Below are 21629 nucleotides of genomic sequence, written 5' to 3'. Positions count from 1 at the left end.
CTGAATAACAAAAATGTATTTTTTTTCTTCATCATTTGGGAACACTAGGCTTATAGGATTTTGTTCTTTTGAGGCAGGTAAATATTTACATTTTCATCAAAGCAAATCTGAATTACTGTTTATTCAGAAAATTTGGCAATTTGCTTAAACCTCTCAGTATTTATAATCTTAATGTGATTTTTTTTTCTTTTGGTCTTTTTAGGGCTACACCTGCAACATATGGAATTTCCCAGGCTAGGAGTCAAATTGGAACTGTAGCCACCTACCTATGCCACAGCCACAGCAGCGCTGGATCCTAGCCCTATCTGCAACCTATACCACAGCTCAGGGCAGTGACGAATCCTTAACCCACTGAGTGAAGCCAGGGTTTGAACCTGCATCCTCATGGATAATAGTCGGGTTCATTACCACTGGCCACAAGGGGAACTCCCTTATGTGATGTTTTGAAATTGAGATTTATGTTTAGTTCATAGTCAAGGCTAAAGTAGAATTGTTGGATTGAAAGTTATTCGATATTTCAGGGGCTGTTTTTTTTTTTTTTAAATGTTTTTTGAATTTCAGTAGATTTAATTTCAGTAGTTGTTCATGAACAAAATATGAATGTATAGGAAGACAATATTTTAGGAGTTGAGATTGCACCTGAGGAAAAAAAGTTGAAAATTAGGTGCTTTTTTCTCTCAATGTTTCTTTTTTGTAGTTTATGCAGATGTATTTTATTTTATTTTATTTTCCCACTGTACAGCAAGGGGATCAAGTTATCCTTACATGTATACATTACATTTTTTCCCCCACCCTTTGTTCTGTTGCAACATGAGTATCTAGACATAGTTCTCAATGCTACTCAGCCGGATCTCCTTGTAAATCTATTCTAAGTTGTGTCTGATAAGCCCAAGCTCCCGATCCCTCCCACTCCCTCCCTCTCCCATCAGGCAGCCACAAGTCTGTTTTCCAAGTCCATAATTTCTTTTCTGTGGAGATGTTCATTTGTGCTGGATATTAGATTCCAGTTATAAGTGATATCATATGGTATTTGTCTTTATCTTTCTGGCTCATTTCACTCAGTATGAGATTCTCTAGTTCCATCCATGTTGCTGCAAATGGCATTATGTCATTCTTTTTATGGCTGAGTAGTATTCCATTGTGTATATATACCACTTCTTCCGAATCCATCTCTGTCGATGGACATTTGGGTTGTTTCCATGTCCTGGCTACTGTGAATAGTGCTGCAATGAACATGCGGGTGCACGTGTCTCTTTTAAGTAGAGTTTTGTCCGGATATATGCCAAGAGTGGGATTGCGGGGTCATATGGAAGTTCTATGTATAGATTTCTAAGGTATCTCCAAACTGTTCTCCATAGTGGCTGTACCAGTTTACATTCCCACCAACAGTGCAGGAGGGTTCCCTTTTCTCAGATGTATTTTAAAAATTCCTTTTAACTGCAATGTAATTGACATATAACATTTTAGTTTCAGGTGTAAAACATGATTTGTTACTTGTATGTATTGCACAATAATCACCCCAATAAGTCTAGTTAACATTCATCACCGTACATAGTTACAAAATGTTTTTCTTGTGATGAGAACTTTAAGATCTAGTCTTTTAGCAACTATCAAATACACAGTATGGTCTTATTAACTATTGTCACCATGCTGTACATAACATCCCCATGACTTTTTTTTAAAAAAGCGTCTTAAAAAAAAACAGTTTTGTTTAGATGTAATTAATCTTACAACATGTAGTCTTTTGCAACTATCTTCTTTCACTTAGCACAGTGGTTTTGAGGTTCATCCCTGTTGTACATGTATCAGTTATTTATTCCTTTTTATTGCAGAATAATATTCAATTGAATGGATATACCACATTTTTATCTTTTCATTAATTGATAGACCTGTTTTCCCCCCCCCCCCCCTACGTTTTTCCCCCCACTATTTTTTTTTTTTTTTTTGTCTTTTTTGTTGTTGTTGCTACTTCTTGGGCCGCTCCCGCGGCATATGGAGGTTCCCAGGCTAGGGGTTGAATTGGAGCTGTAGCCACCGGCCTACGCCAGAGCCACAGCAACGCGGGATCCGAGCCGTGTCTGCAACCTACACCACAGCTCAAGGCAACGCCGGATCGTTAACCCACTGAGCAAGGGCAGGGACCGAACCCGCAAGCTCATGGTTCCTAGTCGGATTTGTTAACCACTGCGCCATGACGGGAACTCCTCCCCCACTATTTTTGATTGTAATGAATAATGCTGCCATGAACGTTTGTGTACAATTTTTAGTGTGGACAGATATTTTCATTTCTCTTGGCATTTCTCAGTTTTTGAGTTATATGGTGATTCTATTTTAACCTTTTCATCAATTGAAAAACTGTTTCCTAAGGCACTGCATCATTTTGTATTCCTACTGGCAGTGTTAAGGTTCTGTAATCTTGCAGTACTTGTTATGGTTTGTCTTTTAACTTAGCTATCCTAGTTGGTGTTAAATGTGTCTTATTGCAATTTTGATTTGCATTTCCATGATGACTAATGATGTTGGGCATATTTTTTTGTGTGCCTTTTGGCCATCTGTATGTCTTTGGAGAAATATCTGTTCAAATCCTTTGTCTATTTTGAGGGGTCTGATTTTTCATTGGTTGTTTGTTCTTCTATTATTGAGCTATTGGAGTTTTAAAATATTTTGGACACTAATCAGATGAATAATTTGCAAATGTTTTCTCCCATTCTGTAGATTGTCTTTTCACTTTTTTGACTCTGTCTTTGTTGCAAAATTTTAATTGTGATGAATCCAAATTGCTGTTTTTTCTTGTGTTGCTCTGCTTTAGGTTTCATATCTAAGAATCTTGCAAATTCAGACATGAGCTTTCATGTATGCTTTTTCAATTTTATATTTTTAATCCTTATATTTGGTTGTTGATCATTTAGTTATTTGCTTGCAGTGTAAACAGTGATCCAATTCTCCTATAACCTTTGCATAAATCCTTTTTTCAGCCTATGGTTTATTTGGACCAATTATTCATCATGTTGCCATTAACAGAGGCGATTTTTATAGGTGATTGAAGTCCTATAGTTCTTCCAAGATGTTTTGGGGCCAAGATATGACTTATACTAGATGTGGAAAATTTATTAATCTATCTTTCAGTGATCTGGTAATTTTCAGACCAGGTCTTCACTCTGAAGAATTTTTCAAAGTATTTATTTCTTATTTGATGTTGTTGTACATGGATATTTTACATTTCATTGCACTCATCATGTTCATTATCATAGTTTATGGTACTGTATAGATAGATATATAGTTGAGTTTTGGAATATACCTTTTAACTTCATCATTTAGTGGTAATCTGTTCCAGTTTCTGTCTTTCAAATCTTTCCTTAAAACATAGTGAGGAAGAATGGTCTTTGAAAGCTGCATCAAGTATGGATGCAGATCTAGGTTATATCTCTAAGTTTTGGCTCTGCTACTACTAGTTGATAATCCTGTTAGCCCTCTCAGTGTTCTCGTATGTATAATGGGATAGTAATATCAATCTCAAATTACTGTGAAGTAAAAAGAATGTAGTGGATATTTAGAACATGCCTTGCCTGTGGTACAGACTGGTATTTGTTGTTTATCTGCTTTTGTTATAGTTATTAAAAGCAACCAAAAAGCAACAAAAACCAACCAAAAACAAACAACAAAAGCCCAAACAAAAAACCCAACCAAAACCCTCCAAAAAATCTACCCAACCCCCAGAAACAACCCCAAAACCACAGACAAAAAAAAAAAAAAAAAAGAAAGAAACCACAATAAAAAACAACCCAAAAAAACCCAAACAAAAACTCACCTCTTTAAATAAATCTCTGTGAGTGTTGAAGAAAGTAAAAAAAAATTGTTTATAAAGAACTGGTTTAAGTTGACAATGTAATTAAAAATTATAATAAAGTTAACTGAATGCTTTTTACCCCATTAACTTTTACTAACTTATTTCTCCTAAAAGCAGAAGCAATATTTTTCATTAAAATTTGATGTTACAATTTTGTTTTTGAATGATTGTTATTTTTAAAAATCTTAGAGACAAAGCTGATGTTTGAATTGGAATGTAATGGTACTTTTTTTTGGTCTCTCTCTCTTTTTTTTTTTGCTTTTTTAGGGCCGCACCCATGGCATATGGAAGTTCCCAGGTTAGAGGTTGGATCTGAGCTGTGTCTGTGACCTACACCATAGCTCATGGCAACCCTGGGATCCTTAACTCATTGAGCAGGCCAGGGATTGAAACCTGGCCAGGTTTGTTCCCATGGCCAGCAGGAACTCCCTATTTTGGTGTCCTTTATAACTGAGTAGATTGCTGTTTTGGGAAGGAAACCAGAGACAAATATAGTCCATATGATGGTGAAACATATCATGTTGATTAGTGTGTATATATAACCAAAGAAAAAGTTTTTACACTTAAAATTATTTAAAAAACACCTCAAAATCAATTATAAAATTTACACAAATCTAAGATGATACTCACAGAATTCATAAGAAAATTTAAATCAGGAGTTACTTTGTGCTCAGGTTAATAAAACTAATCATGAGATTGGGTATCCTGTCTTGCCTAAGTTAAGGATGGGTGGTGCAGTAGCGTGGTTAGTACGACAAGGCTCGGATCTGGTGTGGCTCTGGCTGTGGCTGTGGCATAGGCCAGTAGCTGTAGCTCTGATTCAACCCTTAGCCTGGGAACTTTCATATGGAGCAGGTGTGGCGTAAAAAAGCAAAAAAAAAAAAAAAAAAAAAAAAAAAAAAGAAATTTTAAGTCAATCAATGTTTTTATTAAAACTTATTATTTTAAAAGCTGCATATATACATTGTATAAATTAGAAAATAAAGACAAGGAAAAATAGCCCCTATAGGAGTTCCTGGGGGATTTGGTGTTGTCTCAGCTGTGGCTTGGGTTTGATCTCTGGCCTCAGGAACTTGTGCATGCTGTGGGTGCACCCCCAAAAATAACCCCCATAACATTACCAATACAGTGGTAACTACTATTATACTTTAATACATATCTGTCTGGAACTTTTTATGTGCATCTTTCTATATAACAGTATTTGCATACATACACTCAATGTATATAGTATTTTAACTAAAGTAAGATGAAACAGCACAAAATGTCTTTAATTTTTATTATATTTAAAATCAGCTTTAGTATAATTTATGTAAAATAAAATGGATTAACTTTGAAGTGTATAGTTTATGATTTCTGACAATATATACAGTTGTATAATTACCATCACAGTCAGTAAAAGTAGTAGAAGACTGTTTCTTTTATTACTGAGTACCAGTCCAAGGTTGTGTCCTGAAGTTGCATCCATGCACCAGTTGGTGAACATTTGGGTTTTCTGGTTTTTAGTGACTGCGAAGAGAGCTACTGTTAACATTCACATACAAGTCTTTATGTGTTTCATAATACAGAACACACACGTATTTTTGGTAGGTATTTAGAGTGGGATGCTGGGTTGCAAGGTGAACATATATAGATACTGTTTTGAAACCTTTTCTTCAGTCATTGATTCCCCCCTACCTGCTTTCCATTGAAGTAAATTTTCCTTGTATTAAATTCTCAGACAATATTCAGAAATTTTCCTATCTATCCCAAGATGTTCTTTAAGCTTTTCAGTCAAAATCAGTATCTAAACTAGGACCATACCTCAGTTAATGTCACTTTAGTTTCCTTTAATCTAGCATCGTCCCTTTTTTCATGGCACTGACTCATTGAGGAGACCAAACCAGTTGTCCTGTAGTTGTCTTCTGGATTTGTCTGGTAGTTTCCATGTGGTGTCATTTATTTTGTTCCTTTATTTCCTATAAACCAGAAGCTGTATAAAAGACTTGATGGATCCAAGTTAAATATTTTTGGCTAGATTATATCATTGATAATATCTACTTAATGTTGCAATATAAGGTTCATTTTATCATTAGTATTTTTTTGCTATGAGAAATGGCATCAGTGATAATATCCTTCTATTTTTTAACTAGAGATCAGAGACTAGTCCCTTTTACTAGAGATCAAAGGTGAATTGGGATATTGAAAAGGCAGTAACAGTAACTAGAGAGTAGAATAATAAAAGGGGGGAAGCATGTGTCATAACATGGTTCTAATTGCCCTTGCTGTGGCCACTGGAATTTGAGCAAAAGAATGAGTACTTTGAGCAAAAGGATGAGTACATTGTACTAATTTATTATTGAATTTTATCGATCAAGATAAATTAACTACAGTGTAAGCAGTTTATTTTATTTTTTGGCTGCACCCATGGCATGTAGAAGTTCCTGGGCTAGGGGTTGAACCACTGCAGTGAAAATGCTGGATCCTTAACCTGGTGTGCCACACACAAACTCCATAAGTAGTTTATTTTCAAGTATTTAAAGTGATTAAACTAAGACTAAATGTAATACCTGACATAAATATTTGTTGAATGAATGATGAAAAATCAGATAATGAATGAAAGTATTAAGCAAAATGAGGCTATATAAAAATAATAGTTAAGATAGTAAAGGAATGATTCTAATTTCATATGCATCCCTGAAATAAAAGGATTTGTAAAGTAAAATCACTGCTTGTATTATTCTTGTTGATTGATGAGGAGAATCAGTGGGTTTTTTTGTTGTTTGTTTGTTTGTTTTTTGGCCTCACCCATGGTGTGCAGAAGTTCCCAGGCCAAGGATTGAACCTGTACCACAGCAGTCACCTGATCCCAGTAGTGACAATGCCGGATCTTTAATTGCTAGGCCACCAGGGAACTCTGGGAATCATTCCTTATGGTGTAAATTAAAAGTTGTTAACTAAAAACAAAGCATAGTTAATGCTATAAGTTGTTTATTGATTCACAGCATTGTAGCATTATGTAGTGGTCAAAAGCATGAGATCTGCACCTTACTGTCCCATCAATAAAGTGATAATGCTAATAATGCTACTGTTGCCTACTTCACAGGGTTGTTGTCAGAATTGAATGAGTTTATATATATATATGTATATAGTACTTAATACAAATCCAAGCATGTAGTAAGTACTAAATAAATGTTACATGTGGTTTTTATTGTCATTGTTATTACTACTGTTGACCTAAACCACATATACTGCCAGATATTTCTTCAGCAAAGACGGGTTTATTTGGGATCTGCAGAGAATTGCAATTTGGGGTCTGCAGTCATGACAAGCACACATGGCAAGGGAAGGAAAACACTTTTCTTTCCTTTTTTTTTTTTTTTTTTGGCTGCCCTGAGGCATATGGAGTTCCTGGGCCAGGGATCAGATCCAAGCCAAAGTTGTGACCTAAGCCACAGATGCAGCAAGGCTGGATCCACTGGACACAGGGATCAAACCTGTGTCCCAGTGCTCCCAAGATGCCACTAATCCTGTTGCACCCCAGCAGAAACTCTGGAAAACACTTTTATAGAAAGGAAAAGGAAGTTGGGAGGACTTTAGTAAACAAAGTCCATGGCTTTTCATTGGGTTAGTCCTTGCCAGGAAGGAAGAGGAGCCTTTCTTCTTCCTGTGGAAGCTCCCTGTTCTGGTCTCCCAACTCAGCATTTAACTGAGTTTAATTACTTTTTAACATTTTCTGTTTTTTTTTTTTTAAACTCCCCCTTTTTAATCAAGATCTTTCTCTGAAAGCATCTCTTATCAAGAGTCATGTTTTCTAGGAGTTCCCATTGTAGCTCAGTGGTTAATGAATCCAACTAGGAACCATGAGGTTGGGGTTCCATCCCTGGCCTCACTTAGTGGGTTAAGGATCCCATTGCTATGGCTGTGGTGTAGGCCGGCAGCTGCAGCTCTGATTTGACCCTTAGCCTGGGAACTTCCATATGCTGTGGGTGCAGTGCTAAAAAGCAAAAATAAATAAATAATAGGAGTTCCTGTCTTAGCTCTGCAGAAACAAACCTGACTAGCATCCATGAGGACACAGGTTCGATCCCTGGCCTCAATCAGTGGGTTAAGGATCTGGCACTGCCGTGAGCTGTGGTGTAGATTGCAGACACAGCTTGGATCCTGTATCGCTGTGGCTCTGGCGTGGGCTACGGTGGTAGCTCCGATTAGACCCCTAGCCTGGGAACCTCCATATGCCACTAGTGCGGCCTAGAAAAAAGACAAAAAAAAAAAAAGAGTCAGGTTTCTAATTCAGTGGCTTTTTCTTCTTCAGTGTAAGGAAGGACCTTTCCTGGGTATAATATGTTGGAGGGAAAGTGCACAGAGAGGAAACTTAATGACGTTGCATTTGAATAACAGGAAGGGGTAGGAGGGAGAATTCTCAGGAACGTTTTATCTAAGATCCATATGTACTACTCAAGATCATAGACATTGGAGATCATTTTAAGTGCTATGTCATCATCAAAAGTTTGATGGCAAATTTCCAACAAGCCTGGTCCAGATATCTTGGGAAAGCTGTCTCATCAGATGTCATCTGTTCAATTTCAGGAAATCTTTATTTAAAGGTTATCAGATGATGTACAGGTCCAGTCAGGTTTTGGTGCTTTCTTTAAGTGTGTCATGTGAATCCAAGTGTCTGTTCCTTGGACTTTGTGGAACAAGGGTTGATTAGCAATACAAGGCGCTTTCCAGGGAGGTTGAAGAGAGCTCTTCTGGAGCTGTCTTTTCCAGTAGATGACATCTCCAGGTTTCAAGGTGTGATGCTTAAGTTCTTTGTTTCCTGAGAGTGCATCATGAAAAGATTGCTTTACCAAAGGATTTTTTTTTATTGAAGTGTAGTTGATTTACAATGTTTGGTAGTTTCTGATGTATAAAAAAGTGATTCAGTTATATGTGTCTGGGTGTATGTATGTATGTATATATGACTAAACCACAGGGTTGAGGGTGGTAAGAGCAGTGAAAGCATTGTAAAACCAACCAGAGCGCACAGACTTGTCAAGGTACCTGGCCAGTAAAATAGGTTCCTTGGTCACTTGAAGTTTGAAAGGAGTTCCCCAGGTAGGGATAATTTCTTCCAAAAGGACTTTTTAGTCCAGAGGAGACAGTAGTCTATCTGCAAGGGAAGGATACAGATCACAATTAAAACATATTTATATCCATGAGATAGAGGAATTGTATGAAATCCATTTGCCAGACCTTGAATGGTCTATTAAGCAGTTTAAAATGTCTGGGAGCAGTATGAACAGGCTTCCCTGGGTTGTGTTTCAGATAAATGAGACAAGTGAGGTAGGTGCTTTTTGTGGCCTTGTTAATGTTTCCTCACCAATATTGATTTATGAAGCTATCATTTTGTCAGTAGACCAGTGGTTTTATCACATGTACTGTGGTGAGAACGGGGAATTTTAGAGTCTCTGGTAGGACTGGGTGTTATTTGGTCCAATCAGAGCTTTCTCTTTTTATCAAGTCAACAATTGTTGAATTTCCAATCTTCTTTTCTTTTCTGAGGGCAATTGTTGGGTTTCTCTAATCTAAGTTATAATTTGGGGAAATATTCCTTTCGACCATGATAGAGATTTGGCTGTTTTTGGGTCCTTTAAAGGCAACGTTCCTTGTGGAAATGTCAGTAAGGTGATTGACCTTAACTTCCAGAGAGTCAGATTGAGAATACCCTGGAATCTTCAATTATAAGCATAGTGTTAGAGTTTTTGACCCTTTACATTCCAAGGGAAGAATATAAATTCATGAATTTAGAATTTAAGAAGACAGAAATGCATTGAATGTCAAGACAACTTGGGCTTTTGTTTATTTTTGGCCATGGCATGCAGAAGTTCAGGCCAGAAATCAAACCCGAGCCATAGCAGTGATAACACCATATCCTTAACCACGAGACCACCAGGGAACTCCACGTGTGGCATATTTCTTTTTTTTCTTTTTTGGCTGCCCTGGAACATATGAAGGTTCTGGGCCAGGAATTAGATCCGAGCCACAGTTGCTACCTACACCACAGCTGCAGTAGCCCAGGATCCTCAACCCAGTGTGCCCGGCTGGGAACCGAACTTGTGTCACAGTGCTCCAGAGACAGCATTGATCCCTTGTGCCATAGCAGGAACTTTAAGACAATTCATTTTTGGTTTATCAAAATAATAATCTGGAGTTCCTGATGTGGCTCAGTGGTTAACAAATCCGACTGGGAACCATGAGGTTGTGGGTTTGATCCCTGGCTTCACTCAGTGGGTTAAGGATCGGGCATTGCCGTGAGCTGTGGTGTAGGTTGCAGATGTGGCTTGGATCCCGTGTTGCTGTGGCTCTTGTGTAGGCTGGTGGCTACAGCTCCGATTGGACCCCTAGCCGGGGAACCTCCATATGCCACAGGTTCAGCCCTAGAAAAGACAAAAAATAATAATAATAAAAAAAGAAAAGAAAATACCCTGGAATCTTAATGCTAGCTAAAGTAGCAGGTAAAAGTTGTATCCAATAATTCCTGAAAATAGGGCCACTTTATATTTCATTTCTGATAGAAGTGAGAAAGCCACGATATTTCCACAACATTTCAAAATCTTGAGCTATCTAAAGTATATTTACTATTAATATACATATTGGTAGTTTTGTCCTTGGCTAAAATATGGACATAGCATAAAGTGTTTCACTTTATTGCACTTTGCAATTATTGCGTTTGTTACAAATTGAAGGTTTGTGGCAACTCTGCATCAAGCAAATCTACTGACAGCATTTTTCTAACAGCATTTGCTCACTTTGTATCTCTGTGTTACATTTTTGTAATTCTCACAATATTTCAAAAATTTCCATTATTATTATATTTGTTACAGTGATCTATGATCAGTGATCTTTGATGTTAGTTTTTTTTTTTTTTAGTGTTTATTTTATTTTGTCTTTTAGGGTTTCACCCATAGCATATGGAGGTTCCCAGCCTAGGCGTCCAATCGGAGCTGCAGCTGCTGGCCTATGCCATGGCCACAGCAATACCAGATCTGAGCCGCCGCATCTGCAACCTACACCACAGCTCATGGCAACTCTGGATCCGTAACCCACTGAGCAAGGCCAGGGATCAAAGCTGCGTCCTCGTGGATACCAGTCAGATCCATTTCCGCTGATCCACGATGGGAACTCCTGATGTTAGTATTGTAATTGTTTTATTTTTTTGTCTTTTTTGCTATTTCTTTGGGCCGCTTCCGCAGCATATGGAGGTTCCCAGGCTAGGGGTCTAATCGGAGCTGTAGCCACCGGCCTACACCAGAGCCACAGCAACGCAGGATCCGAGCCGCGTCTGCAACCTACACCACAGCTCACAGCAACGCCGGATCGTTAACCCACTGAGCAAGGGCAGGGACCGAACCTGCAAGCTCATGGTTCCTAGTCGGATTTGTTAACCACTGCTCCATGACGGGAACTCCTGTAATTGTTTTAGAGCACCACGAATTGTACCCACATAAGACTCAAACTTAATTGATAAATATGTGTGTTCTGACTGCTGCACTGACTGACCATCCTCCTGTGTCTCTCCATTTCCTTGGGCCTCCCTGTTTCCTGGGACACAGCAGGATTTGGCCAGTGAATAACCCTACAATTGCCTCTGTGTGGTCAAATGAAAGGAAGATTGCAGATCTTTCATTTTAAATCAAAAACTGGAAGTGATTAAGCTTAGTGAGGAAGGCAAGTCAAAAGCTGAGATGGACTGAAAACTAGGCTTCTTGTGCCAGTTACCCAAGTTGTGAATGCAAAGAAAAGTTCTTGAAAGAACTTAGAAGTGCTACTCAAAAAAAAAAAAAAAAAAAAAGTGCTACTCCAGTGAACCCAAAGATGATAAGAAAGAAAAGCAGCCTTATTGCTGATGTGGAGATAGTTTTAATGGTCTGGATAGAAGATCAAACCAGAGGCAACATTCTGTTAAGCCAAAGCCTCATCCAGAGCAAAGCCCTAACTCTCTTCACTTCTGTGAAGGCTGAGAGAGGTGAGGAAGCTGCAGAAGGTATGTTTATTTATTTATTTATTTTTTGGTCTTTTTGTCTTTGTTGTTGTTGTTGTTGCTATTTCTTGGGCCGCTCCCGCGGCATATGGAGGTTCCCAGGCTAGGGGTCTAATAGGAGCTGTAGCCTCCAGCCTACGCCAGAGCCACAGCAACGCGGGATCCGAGCCGTGTCTGCAACCTACACCATAGCTCACGGCAACGCCGGATCGTTAACCCACTGAGCAAGGGCAGGGACCGAACCCGCAACCTCATGGTTCCTAGTCGGATTCGTTAACCACTGCGCCACGACGGGAACTCCCAGAAGGTATGTTTAAAAGGTTGGTTCATGAGATTTAAGAAAGAAGCCATCTCCATAACATAAAAGTGCAAGTTGAAGCAGCAAGTGATGTAGAAACTACAGCAGGTTATCCAGAAGATCTAGCTAAAATAATTAATGAAGGTGGCCATACTAAACAACAGATTTTCAATGTAGATGAACCAGCCTTCTATAGGAAGATGCCATCTAGGACATTTCATAGGTAGAGAGGAAAATTCAATGCCTGACTTCAAAGCTTCAAAGGATAAGCTGACTCTTACTAGAGGCTAATGCAGATGGTAATTTTAAGTTGAAGCCAATGCTATTTACATTCAAGAAATCCTAGGTCCTTAGGAATTATGTTAAATCTACTCTTCCTGGATGACAGCACATCAGTTGACAACATGGTTTACTGAATATTTTAAGCCCACTGTTGAGACCTCCTGCACAGAGAAAAAGATCCCTTTCAGAATGGTACTGTTCTTTGATGATGCACCTGTCACCCAAGAGCTCTGATGGAGATGTACAAGATAATATTGTTTTCATGCCTGCTAATACAACATCATTTTGCAGCCCATAGATTAAGGAGTAATTTCGATTTTCTGGTCTTATAATTTAAGAAATACATTTTGTAAGGCTATAGCCACCATAAATAGTGGTTCTAATGATAGATCTAGGCAAAATAAACTGAAAACATTCTGGAAAGGATTCACCCTTCTAGATACCATTATGAACATTCATGATTCATGGGATAAGTTCAAAATATCAACATTAAGGGGAGTTAGGAAGAAGTTGATTTCAACCCTCATGGATGACTTTGAGGGGTTTAAGACTTCAGTGGAAAAAGTAACTGCAGATATTGTGGAAATAGCAAGAGAAACAGGATTAGAAGTGGAGCCTGGGAGCTGGGAGTTTCCTGATGGCCTAGTAAGTTAAGGATCTGGCATTGTCACTGCCATGGCACAAGTTCTATCCCTGGCCTGGGAACTTCCACATGCCATGAGTGTGGCCAAAATAAGTAGATAAAAGTGACGCCTGAAGCTCTGACTGGATTGCTGCAATCTATGACAATTTTAGGAGTTCTCCTGTGGTATAGTGGGTTAAGGATCCAGTGAGTTTCATCTCTGGCCTGGGAACTTATACATGGTGCAGGTGCGGCCAAAAGCTCAGTGGGTTAAGAACCTGATATAGTCTCCGTGGGGATGTGGGTTCCATCCCTGCCCTTGCTCAGTGGGTTAAGGACCTGGTGTTGCCATGAGCTATGGTGTAGGCTGAAGATGTGGTTTCGATCCTGCATTGCTCTGGCTGTGGTATAGGCTGCCATCTGTAGCTCCGATTCAACCGCTAGCCTGGGAACTTCCATATGCCGTGGGTGTGGCCCTAAAAAGCAAAAACAACCCAACAACATTGTATTGCCAAGTTTATCAGTTGCAGGTAAGGTAGGGAAGGACTAGGGAAATTATATTCCTTTTAAAAAACTATACACAAAATTTGCTGTTTAGCCTCCTAAGGACCACGTTGTAACAAGCTGAGTAGACACAGGCATATTTTGACAAATTACCTGCTTCTGTGGACACTTATTAGAGTGCATTTTTCTTCTTTTTTTTTTTAGGGCCACTCCCAAGGCATGTGGAGATTCCCAGGCTAGGGGTCTAATGGGAGCTACAGTTGCAGGCCTGTACCACAGCCACACCAGATCTGAGCCATGTCTGAGGCCTACACCATAGCTCATGGCAATGCCGGATTCTTAACCCCCTGAGCGAGGCCAGGGATCGGACCCGCAACCTCATGATTCCTGGTCGGATTTATTTCTGCTGCGCCATGATGGAAACTCCTAGAATGCATTTTTCTTTTAAATTATTGGGCACTTGGTGGTGATGATGGTGTTGGAGTTCTCTTCTAGAATTTATAGTCTTCCTGCACTGGCACTAACTTTTCCATGGTGTTTTTATTTGCTTTCAGAGGCCTTACTTAATAGTTTACATCACTGTTTCAAGCATTTCTGGCTGGTTAGGTACTCTACCAAAAAGGTACTCTGAACTTACACTGTACAGTATCTTTTCTCAGATTGACAGTATGCAAAATAAAAGCTCTTAGAGGTCTTCCACCAAAGAAGAAACACTCTTTGTTAATCCCCGTCTCCCGAGGACTTAGGGGTTCCTTGGACCATGTTTTAGAAATATTACTTTGTATTTCTGTATATGAGGTAATAGAAGGCAGACTCTTTCTCTTCTTAATTTGATTCTTATCTATTTTGGCATTGAACCAAAGTACATTGAGAAGCAGGAAATGCTGTAATAGTAGGACCACGTCTTTTTCACTTTTAGGCTGCATATGAACCTAACCATTTTACTTTTTTTTTTCTTTTTTTTTTTTTTTGTCTTTTGTTGTTGCTATTTCTTGGGCCACTCCCGTGGCATATGGAGGTTCCCAGGCTAGGGGTCGAATCGGAGCTGTAGCCACCAGCCTACGCCAGAGCCACAGCAACGCGGGATCCGAGCCGCGTCTGCAACCTACACCACAGCTCACGGCAACGCCGGATCGTTAACCCACTGAGCAAGGGCAGGGACTGAACCCGCAAGCTCATGGTTCCTAGTCGGATTCGTTAACCACTGCGCCACGACGGGAACTCCACCATTTTACTTTTAAAGGCTATTATTGCTATTTTTATGTTGACACCTCAATCCTCAAATGTAGAATTTGTTTCTTTGTTTTTATTTTTCTTTTTATGGCTGCACCTGCAGCATATGGAAGTCCTGGGCTGGAGGTTGAATTGGAGCTGCAGCTGCCAGCTTACACCACCCACATCTGGATCCGAGTCACATCTGAGACTATGCTGTAGCTTGTGGCAACATCGGATGCTTAACCCACTGAGTGAGGCCAGGGAAAACGTCAGGTTCTTGACCTGCTGAGCCTCATGGCAACTCCTAGAATTTGTTTCTAGTACTTTGGGTAGTAGTCGCCTTAAGTAAGGTCATGTTGACTATATTTTCCAAAATGAAATCAGTCTTATACTTTGTTAATGTCTTAGACATTAGTTTGATGATGTGGATAATTAAAATCAAGGTGGTTCAGAAAAATCCTGGTTGTTTGATAAATATTACATAGTCCATTGACTTTCAAGAAATGTTTCATGATCATAATTGGAAAAAAAAACCCTTACTGGAATACATTACTGACCACTTCCAATATGAGGAAGTTGAAGGTTATTTGGGCATTGATATTTGATACTTCTGGTTTTGTTTTTTTTTTTTTTTTTTTTTTGCTTTTTGTGGCCACACCCCTGGCATATGAAAGTTCCCAGGGTAGGGGTCAAATCAGAGCTGCAGCTGCTGGCCTACACTACAGCCACAGCAATGCAGGACCTGAGCCTTGTCTGCAACCTACATCACAGCTTATCGCAACGCTGGATCCTTAACCTACTGAGTGAGGCCAGGGATTGAACCCATGTCCTCATGGATACTAGTCGGGTTCGTTAACTGCTGAGCCATGATGGGAAGTCCCGAAATTTCTGGGATTAAAAAAAATTTTATTTATTTATTTATTTATTTAATTTTGCTATTTTAGGGCCACACCCACGGCATATGGAGGTTCCCAGGCTAGGGACTGATTCGGAGCTACAGCTGCCAGCCTATGCCACAGCCACAACAACTTGGGATCCAACCTGTGTCTGTAACCTACACCACAGCGCATGGCAACGCCGGATCCTTAACCCACTGAACAAGGCCAGGGATTGAACCTGCGACCTTATGGTTCCTAGTCGGATTCATTAACCACTGCGCCACAGTGGGAACTCCTTTTTTTTTTTTTTTTTTTAGTTTAAAACTTATATATGTTCATTGCCTAACATTTGGTAACAGAAAATTTTAAGAAAATGACTCATAATCTTATTTATTTATTTATTTTTGTCTTTCTAAGGCCACACCCGCAGCATATGGAAGTTCCCAGGCCAGGGGTCGAATCAGAGATGTAGCTGCCAGCCTATATCCACAGCCACAGCAACGCAGAATCTGAGCCGCACCTGCAACCTACACCACAGCTCATGGCAATGCCAGATCAGTTAACCCACTGACTGAAGCCAGGGTTGGAATTCTCATGGATACTAGTCAGGTTCATTACTGTTGAGCCACAATGAGAACTCCACATAATTGTATTTTTTTTTTAGGGCCACACCCTTGCCATATGGAGGTTCCCAGGCTAGGGGTCGAATTGGAGCTATAGCCGCTGGCCTATGCCATAGCCACAGCAATGCCAGATCCAGCTGCATCTGTGACCTACACTGAAGCTCATGGCAATACCAAATCGGTAACACACTGAGTGAGGCCAGGGATTGAACTTGTGTCCTCATGGATGCTAGTCAGATTCGTTTCTTTTGAGCCATGACGGGAACTCCCCACTCATAATCTTATATCCAAAGATAACTTAGCATAGTCAAATTTTTTTTTTTTGTCTTTTTGCTATTTCTTTGGGCTGCTCCCACGGCATATGGAGGTTCCCAGGCTAGGGGTCTCATTGGAGCCATAGCCACTGGCCTACGCCAGAGCCACAGCAACGCGGGATCCGAGCTGCGTCTGCAACCTACACCACAGCTCACGGCAACGCCAGATCCTTAACCCACTGAGCAGGGGCAGGGACCGAACCCGCAACCTCATGGTTCCTAGTCGGATTCGTTAACCACTGTGCCATGACGGGAACTCCATGCATAGTCAATTTTTAATCTTGTTCCTTTCAGTAATTTCTTAACTTTCTTAACATAGTTGAGATCATTTTGTCTACATAGGTTTGTATTTTGGTGTTTTTTATTAGTCTAACCTTAAATTGCCAAGGAAAAGCCTGAGTGCTTTTTTTTTGCATTTATTTGTTCATTCTCTCAATCAAAAAATATGTAATATATAAATATATTTGTTTGTAACTATGTATATATCAACAGACACATACATAAATATGTATTTCACCTACTATGTTGGCTGCTTCTTGGAAAGTTTATTGTCTTTCAGGGCACAAAAGTTAACTATAATATAAAGCAGACCCTGAAGAATGTCCTTGTTCAGGGACATTCAGACAAGGAACCTCTCTAGATTATCTGAACTTTGTCTCACAAAGTTTCTTTGTTTGTAGATTCCTCTCTTTGGTGCTAAGACTGTTGGCCAGAGAAGTCCTGATGGACCAATGCTGAGCAAAGCTGAATTTGTTGAGAAAGTTCGTCAGAGTAATCAGGCCTGTCATGATGGAGATTTCCACACAGCTATTGTTCTGTACAATGAAGCCCTGGCTGTTGACCCTCAGAACTGCATCTTATACAGCAATAGATCTGCAGCCTATATGAAAATCCAGCAGTATGACAAGGCACTGGATGATGCAATCAAAGCTCGACTTCTCAATCCCAAATGGCCAAAGGTAGAAATTTCATTTACTTTCACAGAATCTTTTGTGCTGATTTCTTGTTTTAATATAACACTTTGTTGACTCAGTACAGTTATTAATATTTTAATAGTTTGTACTTCAGCAAGATGTGGAGTGGCTTCATTGAACTGATACACTAGTGAATGGTTTTCTTTTTTTATGCTTTGGAAGTATGCTTTCTATGTCTAAGTTCAATTTTTTTCTCTGTTTGAAATTTGAATTTTTTCACTCAGATTCTTTATAGGATGTGTTCTATTTGTTTATATAGGTTTTGGACATCTCTTTTTTGCACAAATGTTTTAGGTGGAGTAAGATAATCATGTTTCTTTCCTTCAACTGAAAATAATTTTATTCTCTCTCAGTGACTGCTTGTTTTTAGAATGATATTTAATCAAAGAAATTTTTCCTGATCAATCATTGTAATTATCTATATTCCCTTGAATAGTTTAAGGCTTAAATTGTTATCTTTGATTTGTCTATACTTTATTGTCAGTGTGCCTCTTCACCATCTAGCCCCTAGTTTATTTTAGAAATGATTTCTTTTTCTTTTTTTTTTTTTTGTCTTTTTGCCTTTTCTAGGGCCACTTCCCACGGCATTATGGAGGTTCCCAGGCTAGGGGTCTCATCGGAGCTGTAGCTGCTGGCCTACGCCAGAGCCACGGCAACATGGGATCCAAGCCGTGTCTGTGACCTACACCACAGCTCAGGGCAATGCCAGATCCTTAACCCACTGAGCAAGGCCAGGGATCGAACCCTCAACCTCATGGTTCCTAGCCGGATTCGTTAACCACTGCGCCATGATGGGAACTCCTAGAAATGATTTCTTGAGATGTGACTGAAGTATTCGATATCTTTTTTATTGAACTACAAAACCACTTGATCCTCTTCGTGGCTTTCTGTTGGGTTAACAAAAGTTAGAGGATAATTCCTAGAAATTGAAAAATGATTATTACTGATTATCAATAATATGTCATATTCATGTTATTTCCCATTTTAATTCTTGTAAATATTTTTGGCCTCATTCAGTGGAATTTCAGTATTGCTGCTACCTTATGAATTATTTAGTATTCTGTAATTCCCCAAAGGATTTCTTTTTATAACTATAATCATTGTAAATGATATGTCATCATTTGGGAGTTAGAATGCTGTTTTCAAAGGATAGACTTAGGTTCAAATTCCTTCTCTTCTATTAATGAGAAGATGACTTTGGGTAAATCTCTTAACCTCTCTGGGGTTAAAATAAATGGGATAATACTTATAAAGCCATTTAAGAGTTATATATAATTTGTTACTTGTACATACTAGGTAGGTATCTGGTATATAATAGTTATGATTGTGACTTTTTTTTAATTTTTTGTCTTTTGTCTTTTTAGGGCCACACCCATGGCATATGGAGGTTCCCAGGCTAGGGGTCTAATTGGAGCTGTAGCTGCTGGTCTACGCCAGAACCACAGCAACACGGGATCTGAGCTGCATCTGCGACCTACACCACAGCTTACAGCGACGCCGGATCCTTTACCCACTGAGCAAGGCCAAGGATCGAACCCGTAACCTCATGGTTCCTAGTCAGAATCGTTTTCACTGCACCACAGAGGGAACTCCTGATTGTGACATTTTTTACCAAATGTTCAAATTAGTAAATTATTGTAGCAAGTCTTGGTCTGTATCTTTCTTCCTTCCTTCCCTCTCTCCCTCCCTTCCTTCCTTCCTCTCTTTTTTCTTTTTCTTTCTTTCTTTCTCTCTCTCTTTTTTGTCTGTGATTGATAGTGACCCTGATATAGAGAGCTTAAATTTCAAATTAAGTGCATCCATTCTTTCCTTTTTTGAATCCATTTATCTTGTGTCCTTCTTATATTTGTGAATAGCTTTAAACTTTTATCTTTTTCCTTTTTCTATGTCATTTCCACTTTATCTTGTCTACCTCTTGTGATTTTTTAAATTTTCTTGCCACTCCTGCAGCATAAGGAAGTTCCTGGGCCAAGGGTTGAATTGGAGCTGTGGCGTGGCCTACACCACAGCCGCAGCAACACTAGATCCTTAACCCACTGAGTGAGATCAGGGATTGAATCTGCATCCTCACAGAGACAATGTTGGGTCCTTAACCTGCTGGGCTGCAATGGGAACGACTCAGTAAAAGTTATTTTTTTTAATGTAAAGATCCAAGGGCTCCAGAGGTTGAATGGAGTTTTTAATTTGTTTATTTTGTTTGAATGAAAGAATGATCTTGGTGTGATATGGACTATAAAAGAAGTATGAACAAAAGGACTATGAGAGCCTCCCCACCCCATGAAAGAATAAGCCCAGTTCCATTATGATACCTTGTCTCCAACTACCTCTTAGCTGTTTTTCTTTGTCCTGTTTAATAAATATTTGTCTTACTCAAAGTTATAAGACTTTTCTTACCTTTCTTCTAGAATATTTATAGTTTTTACCTTTGAGTCTATGACTCATTTTGAGTTAATTTGGCGGTATTGTATGAGATAAGGGTCAAAGTTTATTTATTTATTTTCCATATAGATAACCATGTTTGAGCAACATTTGTTGAAAAGACTATTCTTTCCCTGTTGAATTATCCTTGGCACCTTTGTCACAAACAATTCGACCATAAAAGTAGGGGGTACTACAGGACTCTCTATTTTGTTCCATTGATTTATTATCTATTCTTATATCTGTCCATATCAAAAATATACTTTTTGCTTACTGCTTACTGTTTTATAAATCTCCACTTCAGGGATTGTGAATCTTCTAACTTTATTCTTCTTTTTATAGATTGTTTTTACTATTCTCTGTTTTTGCATATATATATATATTTTTTTTTTTTAATTAAAAATTTTTTTTCTTTTTTTGTCTATTTCTATTTAGGGCTTCATCTGTGGCATATGGAAGTTCCCAGGCTAGGGGGTGGAATCTGAGCAGTAGCTGCCAGCCTATGCCACAGACACAGTAACACCAGATCCAAGCTGTTTTCAGTGTTCAGATCCTGAAAATCTTTTATTAAATTTATTCCTAAGTGTTTTTTGATGTTATTATAAATGGATTAAAAAATTTCCATTTTCTGATTTTTAATTGCTAGTCTGTAGAAAAAAACGTATTTTTGTACTCAGTGTCATGTGACCCTGTTGAATTTTCTTTTAAGTTCTAGTAGCATTTTTTTGAAGATTCCTTAGGATTTTTTCTGTATATGATCATGTTGTCTGCAGGTAATGACGATTTTACTTTTTCCTTTTTTTTTTTCTTTGTGTATGCCTTTTATTTCTTTTCCTTGTTCCATTGTACTCATTAGGGTATCCAGTACAATTATGAATAGAAATGGCGAGAGCTAACTTCCTTTATTCATTCCTGACCTTAGTGTAAAATTAGTGAGCTTTTTGTTGTTGATGATAATGCCCTTAATCAGATGGAGGATATTCCCTCTAATTCCTATTATGATTGAGTGATTGAATTTTGTAAATTTTTCCTTTATCTATTGAAATTATATATATTTTTTCTCATTTAATGTGTTAATGGAAATTAAATTGATTTTCTTTTGGATTGTTAAGTCAACTTTGCATTCATGGGATAAATACTACTTTGTCATTATGTGTTATCCTTTTTATGTTCTGTTTGATATGGTTTGCTATAGTTTTCTTAAGAATTTTTACATCTGTGTTTATGAGGGATATTGATCTCTGTTTTGTTTCCTCATGATGTCTTTGCTGGTTTTTTTTTTTTTTTTTTTTTTTTTTGTCTTTTGTCTTTTTGTCTTTTTGTTGTTGTTGTTGTTGCTATTTCTTGGGCCGCTCCCGCGGCATATGGAGGTTCCCAGGCTAGGGGTTGAATCGGAGCTGTAGCCACCGGCCTACACCAGAGCCACAGCAACGCGGGATCCGAGCTGCGTCTGCAACCTACACCACAGCTCAGGGCAACGCCGGATCGTTAACCCACTGAGCAAGGGCAGGGACCGAACCCGCAAGCTCATGGTTCCTAGTCGGATTCGTTAACCACTGCGCCATGACGGGAACTCCTCTTTGCTGGTTTTGATATCAGAGCGATATTGGCCTCATACAATGAGTTGTGAAGTATTCCCTTTTCTTGTATTT

At 38.9% G+C, this 21629-nt stretch overlaps 2 protein-coding genes across 2 annotated transcripts in view; both read left to right on the top strand.

The window, feature by feature from the left end:
• The window catches only part of TTC28 (tetratricopeptide repeat domain 28), a 607234-nt gene that overhangs the window by 1298 nt on the left and 584307 nt on the right, over positions 1–21629 (top strand). The window contains 1 exon segment of the mRNA XM_021074051.1: positions 17266–17544. Coding sequence (XP_020929710.1) covers positions 17266–17544 — 279 coding nt within the window.
• Positions 1–21629, top strand: part of CHEK2 (checkpoint kinase 2) — a 267518-nt gene that overhangs the window by 43622 nt on the left and 202267 nt on the right. The window contains exon 16 of the transcript XR_002338281.1: positions 17266–17544. The gene's annotated coding sequence lies outside the window, so the exon portion shown is untranslated. The remainder of the gene's footprint in view (positions 1–17265; positions 17545–21629) is intronic.

Source organism: Sus scrofa, chromosome 14 (assembly GCF_000003025.6).
Source record: "Sus scrofa isolate TJ Tabasco breed Duroc chromosome 14, Sscrofa11.1, whole genome shotgun sequence".
Classification (NCBI taxonomy): Eukaryota; Metazoa; Chordata; class Mammalia; order Artiodactyla; family Suidae; genus Sus; species Sus scrofa.
The sequence above is the reverse complement of the archived record's forward strand: the minus strand, read 5'-3'. Positions and strand labels throughout refer to the sequence as shown.